Source organism: Oncorhynchus tshawytscha, linkage group LG24 (genome assembly GCF_018296145.1).
Source record: "Oncorhynchus tshawytscha isolate Ot180627B linkage group LG24, Otsh_v2.0, whole genome shotgun sequence".
In the NCBI taxonomy this organism is placed as follows: Eukaryota; Metazoa; Chordata; class Actinopteri; order Salmoniformes; family Salmonidae; genus Oncorhynchus; species Oncorhynchus tshawytscha.
Window position 1 is genome coordinate 15694274 of NC_056452.1, and position 11556 is coordinate 15705829.

Sequence of the window (11556 nt, forward strand, 5' to 3'; positions counted from 1 at the left end):
GGCCTAGGTGCACCCTCAGTTGTCGGGCCTACATGTCTAGCAACAAACATCCAATGAGCACATGTAATTCCTTAGGATAATGCGGATAATTCCCTGGCCACATTGCGCAGTGGCACAGCTATCTCTGGATTTGGGTGATGCGTTTGACTCATTACACGTGCACAGCGAAGCAGACATTGGCAGTTTCTACAATACTTTTTGACGGCGTGTCTTGTTTTTCCGCACGTGTGTTGAGAAAGACATGGTCCCGCAATCGGTTAAAGCTGTGTGATTTGTCAAACAAATGGGAAATCACGAGGTTTGTCGGACATTTCAAAATATATTTATTACCGCGATGAGAGTGGTCACACATGAACTTCAGGTAAGCTCGCAGAGTGAATATTTTGTTTGATGAATGTGTAGTTGAAGAGATGACTGTTCAGGAACGGGGAATTTCCAAGGATATGGATGCAATTTCAACATGCCCACTTCAACCAACTAAACAAACAACCGCATAACCAAAACAAACTACATTATTTATTGGGTTTACCTTTTTCAAAATGTTGCAAATTGGCAAATAATGCAATATCAGATCATTGTAGATTTGGCTATTATAGAATACATGTTTTTGACACTTTCTTAAGCACATAATTCATTGGACTAGGCCCCTATGTCTAAATGTTTTATTTTTTATGAAATGGATACTAGTTGAAGGTAATTCCCAAATTAACATGTGTCACGCTCAAATGGTTTGTTTTAGTTCAGGACGAGTCAACTTGTGTGGCACAGTCATTTCATAATGGGCTTTCGAAAAGAGCCTCCTTGCCCCAATTTAACCATTGTGATGGGGACCAAGGTTATGCCTTTTTTTTTGCATTGTGCTTTCTTGAGAATAACACGTAGTTTGTATGTAACCACATAGCAAGTTTACTCACCTGCTGTTTTATGACTAACAACCTGTCTGTGGTTGTACACTGTATATGCGTCAGTCACCTCATATCCTTGTTGTGCTGGAAAATAATATTGTATGGTGAGCCCTGTAATATGCACAGACTTCTCATATCTCTTCAGTACCATTAAACTTATCAGTTGGAGGCAGGATCAACCTCCTCTGTGCACTGCCCACAGAATCTCACCAGGGGAAACTTCAGAGGATTTAGAGCAATGTTGAGTAGAGAGATGACACCATTTCCCATTTGATGCAATGACTGCAGTCTGGTCTCTTTTTGGCAGACATAAATCCTTCATTGATTCAGTTAGTTGTAAGTTGTCAATAGTGGTCACCCTTAAACGTAATATAAGATTACATTTGGTCACACTAGCAATGTTGCCTAGAATAACCTGCATTGACTGCCACAGCAAAGGTTAAGGACTAGGGCCTAAACATCAACATATATCCACATAACATTCATAATTCAATGGATTGATTGCCCACTTCAATATGCCAAGCAGGCCCATATACAGAGCATGATGGTGAGGGTTTACACTGTAATTGGCGACTATAGATAATTCTGTATTTTTCTGCGTTGAGTAAGCAAGCTTGAAGCTTGGTTAGCAGCAAATCCTATTATCCTGTTTCTGCCACACGCTTCCCTGACGGAGGTCAGAGAGGCTTCCCTCTCTACCTCTGTCCTCAACCATCACCCCTTATTTAATACCAAGCAAAGCCTGCATGGATGCACATGGATACATTCATGAGCTCCAAACACTTGTCTTGGAACCCAGGGGTGCAACTTTCACATTCTGAAATTGCATTTTTTTGTCTTCCCCAGTTTTATCATTGGAATGCGATACAAAACGAGGCAACGGTGTGCTTTGGGAACATGCTGACGCCTCTGGGCGGGTAGACTGTTTGGAGTGTTTTCCTAATGGATAAAAAATAACAATGTCTCCTCCACTTCTAAAACTGAAGTTGCGCCCCCTGTTGGAACCTACAATGTATTCAAGTCATACACATGATCTGTTGTGTTTTCAATGGCTGTAGATGTAACTTTTGCATAGGCCTAGCACTCTCATACCCAGGCCTCGAACCTTTTCTGTTGTCACCGCCAGATCTTCACTGTTCTCTGCCTTGTGATCTCATTACTGCATGTTCAGGAGAGGTCTTACTAAAAAAGGTTAAGCCAATTAGAAGGGAGGATAGTAATCTTCTCCTCAGATTCCCAGTCTGTTGGAGTGAGAACAACCCTATCACCCTACAGGTAATGGCTTCTGATGTCATGTTTCTTCCTTTACATTGAAATGGAAAAATGTGTAAATTACACTGGATGGAAAATCTGACATTGATATTAAATGGCTCAGTATCACAAATACATGTTGGGGAAGGGTGAGAGGAATCTTGGGTTCTATCACAAGCCCCCGTGCAAACCTTTGCCAAGAGCTAGATGTGCTTTTAGTCTTTTTGAAATAACACCCGCCCAGAAGTTATGAATACAGGCCTCATAGGACCTCAGACATGAGATTTGTCAACCTAAGGTTGTCCACTCTTCAGACCCTTATTCACATAATTTCAGCTAACAATTGACAAGTTTAATAATTTAGAATATGCAACTTATTCAAAGGAAGCCTCAAAACCTTGCACAGCCTCATTCAACAGCAGTTTATACACATTGACAGGGGGAAACATGTTTGCAAAGAGTAGCCATCTATATTTGTATTCTTTCATGTGTTTCTTTCTCAGACCCATACTTCTGAGATGACTGGGAGTTTGTAGTGGAACAGTCTTATTGAAAAGTCTACCAATAACACAAGGGAGGGAAGCCTGACATTATCATTTCAAAATGGATTCGTTTCAAAATCCTTACGGGTCCACGCTCAACCGCAGCCAATCTCTGATGAGTGGCCTGGAGAAGACCCCTCCCACGTTGAACAAACCCACCCACTCTCGGAGCAGTAGCACCGCCTCCTCCCGTCACTCTCGGGTGAGTACGGTATGTCTCTTCCACCAAGAGAGAGTCACAATGACAAAGAATCAACATCAACACATTCAGTTAACAATAAGCACAACCAAAAATTCTGTTCTGTACATAGGTAAGGAGTTTTAAACCCATTCTGCACCTGTTTTTAAATCCGAAAAAAACATCTAACTGTGTGTTAACATCCCACAAATAACAATGTCTCCAGATGGGTGCTGATGTGTTTGTTATGGTGTTGGTTCACCCTCAGAACATTAAAGACTGGGAGGTGATGGATGACCTTCAGGTGGAAATGGTGTCTGGTGACAACTCCCAGGACCTGACCATCCCAGGCATCTGTGAAGGATACCTCCTCAAGAGGAGAAAATGGCCCCTGAAAGGCTGGCACAAGGTCAGCAAACTGCCCATTAAACCAATCCACCAGTGTGTTTGGTCACTATTTTGGAAATTATTTCACATTAGTTTAATTAGAAATTAGTTTAATTAATGTGTTTTTGATCCTGCTTTCAGAGGTACTTTGTGTTGGAAACGGGGATCTTACGATATTCCAAAACCCAACAAGATGTAAGTGTACATTCACTATATTGTGTATTTAAGTTAAATTATAAACTCAGCATTAATAATATAATGGGAAGCACTTTCTATTTTAAAGATCACAAGGGGAAAGCTTCATGGTTCATTAGATGTCGGCCTTGCAGTCATGTCTATCAACAAGAAATCCAATCGTATCGATTTGGATGCAGGAGATGTTCTATATCATATGAAGGTATGCCCAGTCCCTTTCACTTACTTCAGCTTGTCTTCCAACTTCACTACATAAATTATAATTAAGTAACTTCGTAAACAAAGTTCAATGTTGTCCAAGGTTGAATTGGAGAACGGTTGGATTAGGTTTTTGGGATTCGTTTTTAGAGGCTTGTAGTAATGCAAATGAACTTGGCGCCACTCTTCCCGTTCTTTCCTCTCCTAGGCCAATAGTCATGACTTGTTCTACATCTGGGTGGCCAAGCTGAGTGCCCATCGCATGTTCAAAAAGAATGAGGCTGCCCAAGTGCACAATGGCTTTTTCCAGGCCCTGTCCCAGGGCACCAGTGTGCCTGGACTAGCACAGAGGAATGGCATGCAGGACATGGTGAGTCCTCTCGCTCTGTACCGGTCCAGTCTCTGTTCGTGGTTTATAGTCTTGTATTGACTTGTCAGTGTCTGTCTCCCTCTCTCGTCTGTATACCAGTCTTCCTACCAACACTACCATAGCACTACAGACTCTTACGTGGGTGAGATAGCTGCACCAACACCGTCCGAGTTTCCCTCTGTCAACCCGGGGGTGAATGGGAAGGTGTCAGCCTGGTTACAACAGACTCATGACCCAGACAGCTGTGCTCAAGGTACTGCACTCGTATACAAAGTAACTCAAAAATGCTTTAGGGCTGCCAAAGTTTTCTTTTTTGTTGCACTCACGTAAATCGCCTAGTTTCTAATTGTCATAAATGGCGCTTCATGGACAACCATGGTTATCTCAAGGCCATCAGACTGTTAAACAGCCATCACTAACATTGAGTGGCTGCTGCCAACATACTGACTCAAATCTCTAGCCACTTTAATAATAAGATATTGGATGTAATACATGTATCACTAGTCACTTTAAACAATGCCACTTTATATAATGTTTACATACCCTACATTACTCATATGTGTATATACTGTACTCTATACCATCTACTGCATCTTGCGCTCATCCATATATTTATATGTATATATTCTTATTCATTCCTTTACACTTGTGTGTGTATAATGTAGTTGTTGTGAAATTGTTAGATTACTTGTTAGATATTACTGCATGGTCGGAACTAGAAGCACAAGCATTTCCCTACACTCGCATTAACATCTGCTAGCCATGTGATTTGATGAGATCTACGAATGTTTCGCTCCAGGTCTTAACTCCCCAGTAGAACTGTTCTGGGATCTTCCCTAAGAGTCTCTGGGTTTTTTTTTTCTTCAGAGCTGAACCGTTGTCAGTTGGAACTGTCTGAGCTGAACAGACTGGTCCGGAGGCTGCAGTTGCTGGAGGGGGGCCAGCAGGCCTTCACCGACGGCGAGCTGCAGCGCATCATCAGCATGCAGGTGAGATGAAGCAACACTACGGCCCAGCTCCAAACCAACCCTTCCTAGTATAGGTTTAGCAGTGTGGTAATGGTTCCACTCCAGCCATCACATTGGCTAGGATTAAATATCAACACTTATCCAGTTGTTTCAGGTCTACACATTTTCCTAGCGGTAAGGGGTGACTTTTCCTAGCGGTAAGGGGTGACTTTTCCTAGGGGCAAGTGAACATGGAGTTGCAGGACAAGGGTGTGAGACATGCTTGAATTAAGTAATGTAATGAGATAAATGGCTCGTCTGTTTTTTTAAATGTATTTTTATTCCACCAAGAATCTCTCTCTTGAGAAACCCAAGAAGTCCAGGTCTTGCAAGATATGGGGTCACTCGCGCACAATGTCAAGGGTAGAGGCCCTTGGAATGGTTAGACAGGTTGGTAACATACATTTTCTTTTTTACTTGTGGTTCTTAGATTAAATGTGTAGGTGATTTAGACTGACTTTTTAAAATTTTGACTCATGGATATTTGTTCCAGTGCATTTCCCTGTTGATTTGGCACTAATGTTCACATATTTTTTAATACTCAAATTCCAAAAGTTGATTGTGTACCACTAACCAACCTGTAAAGAGTATGTGTTGGTTTTGAGTATTAGCTAACCCAATCATCTGATAACTTTTAGGCTTCCTTTTAATCCAAAATCTTTTCGTGGGATTACTAAATCAGTGAGTCAACACCAGGAAACAAGGCAGACTGCCAAAGCAAGGAACACCTAGCTAGTCTAATTGATCTCTTCCATGTTGTCTAGACAGTCACACAGACACAGGGGTAAAAACAAATGTACAATGGAAAGTAAGGTCAAATCAGATTTAGATTCAGAGACTGAGCAAACCAATTATTTTTTACAATTACAGACTGCTATCAGATTGAATGGAAGTTGTAGCTGTGATATATATGTTTGAGAAATAAGACTTTGGTTAATTCCTTGTAGGACGTGCATGCTCCTACAGTAGAATTGAACACTAGCGGGCCTCCTGAGTGGCGCAGTGGTCTAAGGGGTTCGAATCCCAAGCTGTGTCATTACTGGCCGTGACTGGGAGTCCCATAGGGTGGGGGACAATTGATACATTGGTGCAGCTGTCTTCCGGGTTAAGCGAGCGGGTGCGGCTTGGCGGGTCATATTTTGGAGGACACACGACACAACCTTCGGCTCTCTGGAGCCCGTTAGGTAGTTGCAGCGATGAGACAAGATCGTAATAACAAAATCGCGGAGAAAAAGGGGTTAATTTTTCATGAAATAAAGAATTAAACAATAGCTTTTAATCTTCCATAGTATCTATATTGCATGGCTTGTACACAGTTCTTATTCCTTTTCCTTCTACATACAAACATATTTGACATCTCACTAATGTGGGGAATCAGTGACTGGCAAATAAATGGTTGTTCAGTTGGTTCTACTTGTTCATTCTCCATCGTTCCTCCATTTTGTAGCTGTCCTCTAGTCACCTGAACAGCTCGTCCCAACTGGGTGCGTCTGTCCCCTCCCTTCAAGACTATGTCCCCGCCGTCCCAGACTATGTCTACTCCCAGCTGTCCCCTCCCACCAACACCTCCCCAGAAGGCAGGAAGATCCAGCAGGACATCTGTAGCGTGTCCCAAAGAGGTCAGAGTCAAAACACACATGGACTCACACATGTTCTGTGCGTTCATTACTACTAATGCTAAATGTGAATTTCTTTATTTTCCTGTCCCTGTCAGTACACGCGTCCCTCAAGTCTGTGCATGATGCCTTGGCCCAGGAGCGTCAGAGACTGCAGGATACCTACCACCAATCAACCACACTGGCTGAGGTGAGGGTATATGCCTTCATGGAGACAGGCTTGGTTTACGAAATGTGTGTATTTATTTGTGTGCGGGTGCTTTTCCTCACCGACTGTCTTCTTGGCTGTCTTTCTCGTGGTGTTTTATTGTTTGTCACTCTTCCTCTCTTTAGACTGTATCTGGGAACGAGTCCCGTCGCACGCCATCGGTGACAGACTCTGCAGCTGAGTATTTTGATGCGAGTGACGGTGTCCTGAATGGGAGCTTCTCTGAGTCCGAGTCTGGTCTGAGTGAAGGGACAACCAGCAACTCTGAACCTGAGGAAGGACATGGTGAACACACATACACGCTCTGTACCCAGTTAGCAATTAGCATTTTTTTTCAATTTATTGAAACCGATCTCTCTCCCCCACAGCTTCAGCCACTCGTGAGTACCGTGCCAGCATCTCTAAGACTCCCAACAGTGTCGTGCCCAAAAATACGGGCCGCCGCACCACCCTGGCCGCCCACTGCCCGGACAACGCCCAGGTGGGCCTGATGCAGATCCTCTATAACAACATAGGCAAGGACCTGTCCCGTGTCTCCATGCCTGCTGCTCTCAACGAGCCCATCAATCTGATGCAAAGACTGTGTGAGGAGCTTGAGTACTCTGAGCTGCTGGACACTGCCAACAACACACAAGACCCCTACCAGAGGATGGTGAGGATTCTTAAATGTCTTCAAATTTTGTAACTCAAAGGATGTAAGGCTTTAAGAGCCACCTTAAACACGGAATGGAAAAGTGCTCAAGTTAGCAGCATCTGGACACATCACTAAACTATGATAAAACGTTTCCGTTGTGTCAAAGGTATATGCTAGAATACAGTATGCACAGAGCCTCACGGTTTAAATTAAACCACGTAACGACAGCTATGCTAGTGATTCGTTGTATGTTAGATTAGAAGACCGAAGGCGTTTCTCTGGTCTTGTGCAGGTCTACGTAGGTGCCTTTGCCATCTCTGGCTATGCTACAGCTCACTACCGCAACCGCTACAAGCCCTTCAACCCACTCCTGGGGGAGACCTATGAATGTCTGAGAGAGGACAAGGGCTTCCGCTACATCAGTGAGCAGGTAGGAGGATTGAATCTTCTCTCACATTCCTCAGCAGACCAGGTCAGACTAGTTCTGTTGTGTTCAGACTAGACCGTTCTTGTCTTTCATCAGGTCTGCCACCATCCCCCCATCTCTGCGTGTCACGCAGACTCAGATAACTTCTCCTTCTGGCAGGGTGAGCTTTACTGATCTATAACTGAGGAACACCTTGATGCTAGTGTTAGCAAGTGTCTTGACATTTTTGTTTTGAACCATTTCTAAACATTTAGAAACTATCTGAAACTTTGATCATTAATGTGTTTCTCATGAAGCACAACATTATTTGTGTCGCCTAAACAGACCAGCGGTGGAAGAATAAGTTCTGGGGGAAGTCACTGGAGATCATGCCAACAGGGATGGTGAATGTCACTCTCCCGAGGTGAGAGTCTGCTGCTGGTGGCCATTTCTTTACTATCTGCTCCCTCGAACTGTTAGAAATGAACATCACTCTTTTAGGTTTGGGGACCACTATGAGTGGAACAAAGTGGTGACCTGCATCCATAATGTCCTGAGCCAGCAGCGCTACCTGGAGCACTATGGGGAGGTCATCATCCGTAACCTCAACGGCAACGCGTGCACCTGTAAGATCACCTTTGTTAAGTCCCGCTATTGGGGGTCGGACACCAACAAGAATGAAGTGCAGGGCACCGTGGTCGACCAGACTGGGAGTGTTATCCATCGGTTTGGGGGGCTGTGGCATGAGGGCATCTTCTGTGACACCTTGCCCACTCCACAGTGTATCTGGAAGCCAAGTGAGTATCCCACCCACCCAAGGAAAATAGTCTGAAAAGTTCAAAACTGAGAATTCTTGTATCAAAAAAGCCTACAAACCCTAGTTTTTTTTTAATTGTATTTTTTTTTTACTGTTTAGCGATATGCTATCTAAAGACATTGTGGTTTGAGGCTGTGGTTACATTAGCTGTAGCTGACCTCAGTGGTCTATTTCACTGTACAGATTCCCAGCCCAAGGACTACTACCTGTACTATGGCTTCTCAAGCTTCACACTAGAGCTGAACGAGCTCACCCCAGGCCTGAAGCCTCTTCTGCCCCCCACAGACTCACGCCTTCGTCCTGACCAGAGGTGAGTGGTGCCACCATGGGTCGGGCTTGATTAGGAAATGGAAAACCACCATTTTACAAATATATATATATATATATTTTTTTTTTATATTAACAGGCCCATGACATTTTCCTGTTTTAGGTGACACTACCAGGAAAAACTCTGGGCCTTTCTCGTAGATATGATGGATTCGATGAATAGGTGTGTTTTTGATGATTGTTCTTTTATTATCCTCAGGATGCTGGAGGAAGGGAGGGTGGATGACTGTGACAAGTTTAAAGAAGAAGTGGAAGACATGCAGAGGGAGCGGAGGAAACAACTGGCTAAGAAAGGACAGGAGTACATTCCACGCTTCTTTAAGTAAGTCCCTTTTCTTTTCAACTGGCTAAGAAAGGACAGGAGCACATTCCACGCTTCTTTAAGTCAGTCCCTTTTCTTTTAGTCTTCAGTGGTACTCTTATATCTAGGATAATACCCCCAAATCTTTTTTTTTTTTTTAAACCAAACTTCAATTGTGATATACAGTAAGATCATATCGGACTCCACTGGTTTAATACTAGGTATGCTTTCTGTAATTGAATCATTTTCCATCTTTAGGAAAGCCATGGATTCCTCTGGGAGGGATGTGTGGCTGACCAATGGAACCTATTGGAAAGTCCGAGAGAACCCGGGCTTTGCTAACACACACAACCTGGAACTATGGTGAATGAAACAGACAGACTGGGGCCATTTGGTGGAATTGGTGAAGGCATCGATGAACCGTCCTGAGGCCCCACCTTCCATCATTGCCATCTGATTTGCACTCCCTCCCTGGTTGCTTCATGGGGAAACCTCTGGGGAAAGTCTGGAAACCACTTGGATCCACTGAAACGTCAAGTTGAAAATAGTTCCCAGAATGTGTAGCGTCACCTGGAAAGGATAAATAGGCATTTAGTCCATTGCAATGTATTTATGGCCATTCCCCATTTGTGTACATTTATGTTATCCTGTCAAGATGTGTTTGCTGTCTAGAGGGCTGGAAGTGTGAGGTTAATTTGCTCAGGTCAAGACATTTACTGTGACTAATCTTCAGATATTGTAAAGGTAGAAAAATGTGTGTTTAATACTCCCGGAACTCCTAACTCAATCTTTTTGCGTCATCACTCAATTTTCCCACGTCTCCCTAAGTCATCTATGCATGATTTGTGAATCCTAAATTAGGATTAAGCCCATTTATGAATTATTGTTGAATCATATTTATTTCAGTGGCATTGGTGTGTTCAAACATTCCTTTTTCCTACCTGAGTGTTTTAGTAAGTCAAACAATTTGACATGGGAATGTAGCCTATACCAGTCTCTCATTTAGGGTGCACATAAATTACTTTTTATAATGTAAGTGTTGTATTTTTGATTAGATTTTTAGTGAACAATAATAATGCTGTTACTTGTGATTTAACATATTGCTCTTGAAAGGGGTTACCAAGGCTGGTTGCATAATGAGTCTGTTAATTAAGTATATTTTATGATTGAGTATAATTCAATTATAATCAAGCTAGACTTAATATCAACATGTCTAATATACAGTACAATGGGTATGTGGGTATTATTCTGTTTATAATCTTGAGGTTGTCTTTTTTTAATTTTATTTTTTACATTGGTTTGAGATTCAATTTAAACAGTTGTGATTATGAAATGTTAATTCATGAATAAAACACAGTAAAAGACAATTAAAGCCACCTTTTAATAAATTAAACATTTTTTGTCCTTCAATGTTTTCTGCTAATCAAGTCTTTATTACACTAGAATAAAGTGAAGACAACATTTAAAAATCTTAATTTAGTACAATATTTTGCATTTATCTACTGCATTCCTGGATCATCAGAATCTATTCATCCTTTACAGCCTCCTCGGACCTATTGAGTTAATCACTGATTTATACACCTTTACGATAATTTAAGGACCGGCCATTTCACAGACTGAAGGCAAGGTGCCCTACCCCGGAGACAAACAGTCCACATTAAACACAAATTAACATGTTTCACTATCCAACTGTTGGATGGAGAATTTGACCTTTCAAGTCTACCCCATCCTAATCCTCTTTGAGCTTTTTAAGTCGAGACGGGACGACATCTCCCATTCACAACATAATTCTAATAAAAGGATGGCAATGAATCATGGGTTATGGATTGTTTCTAGAAGATTTATATTGTTTTGTTTATTGTAAGGAGATGTACACCAGGAGGCGGTCCTGAGGAGTCTACACCACATACAGACAGAATGATCTATATCTCTCAACTCACTAGCAGTCATGTTAATGCAGGTCACAGTGCCAGACAGCGTCACATACAAAATCATGTAGCACAAGATACAGAGTAAAACATTTCTGCACATTTTCCAAACATTTGATCAAATCAATGTTTTTCATTTGCTCTTGCAATACTGAACACTATAAATAAAACGTTAATCCACATCTCATTTTAATTGCACTTAAATAACAAATTTTTCACCTCTTAACAAACAACTGTACTTCATTCATTTAAACTGCTTAAGGGTAAAAATAAACTTTTCAGGAAG

General features: G+C 42.1%; 1 protein-coding gene across 2 annotated transcripts; it reads left to right on the plus strand.

Moving 5' to 3' along the window:
- Positions 1 to 12: 12 nt before the first annotated feature.
- Positions 13 to 10716, plus strand: LOC112223582 (oxysterol-binding protein-related protein 7-like). Of its 2 annotated transcripts, none has more exons than XM_042305387.1 (20): positions 13 to 361; positions 2660 to 2909; positions 3145 to 3285; positions 3405 to 3458; positions 3547 to 3660; positions 3865 to 4026; positions 4126 to 4279; positions 4894 to 5015; positions 5325 to 5423; positions 6481 to 6652; positions 6748 to 6839; positions 6983 to 7142; positions 7226 to 7509; positions 7784 to 7921; positions 8015 to 8078; positions 8243 to 8321; positions 8399 to 8694; positions 8898 to 9024; positions 9241 to 9363; positions 9601 to 10716. In XM_042305387.1, the coding sequence occupies exons 2-20, from the start codon at positions 2760 to 2762 to the stop codon at positions 9707 to 9709; spliced, it is 2640 nt and encodes an 879-aa protein (XP_042161321.1). In that variant the 5' UTR covers positions 13 to 361; positions 2660 to 2759; the 3' UTR covers positions 9710 to 10716. The 2 variants fall into 2 exon arrangements, with proteins under 2 accessions (XP_042161321.1, XP_042161322.1); XM_042305388.1 differs by having other exon boundaries at positions 14 to 361; positions 2660 to 2900; positions 9601 to 10625.
- Positions 10717 to 11556: the final 840 nt, after the last annotated feature.

Bases quoted from the DNA above. Each gene is read 5' to 3' on its own strand.
- LOC112223582 (XM_042305387.1), top strand. From the start codon at position 2,760: ATGGATTCGTTTCAAAATCCTTACGGGTCCACGCTCAACCGCAGCCAA. The intron at 7,143-7,225 runs GTGAACACACAT...TCTCCCCCACAG, and splicing joins TGAACCTGAGGAAGGACATG to CTTCAGCCACTCGTGAGTAC. The intron at 8,079-8,242 runs GTGAGCTTTACT...TCGCCTAAACAG, and splicing joins TAACTTCTCCTTCTGGCAGG to ACCAGCGGTGGAAGAATAAG.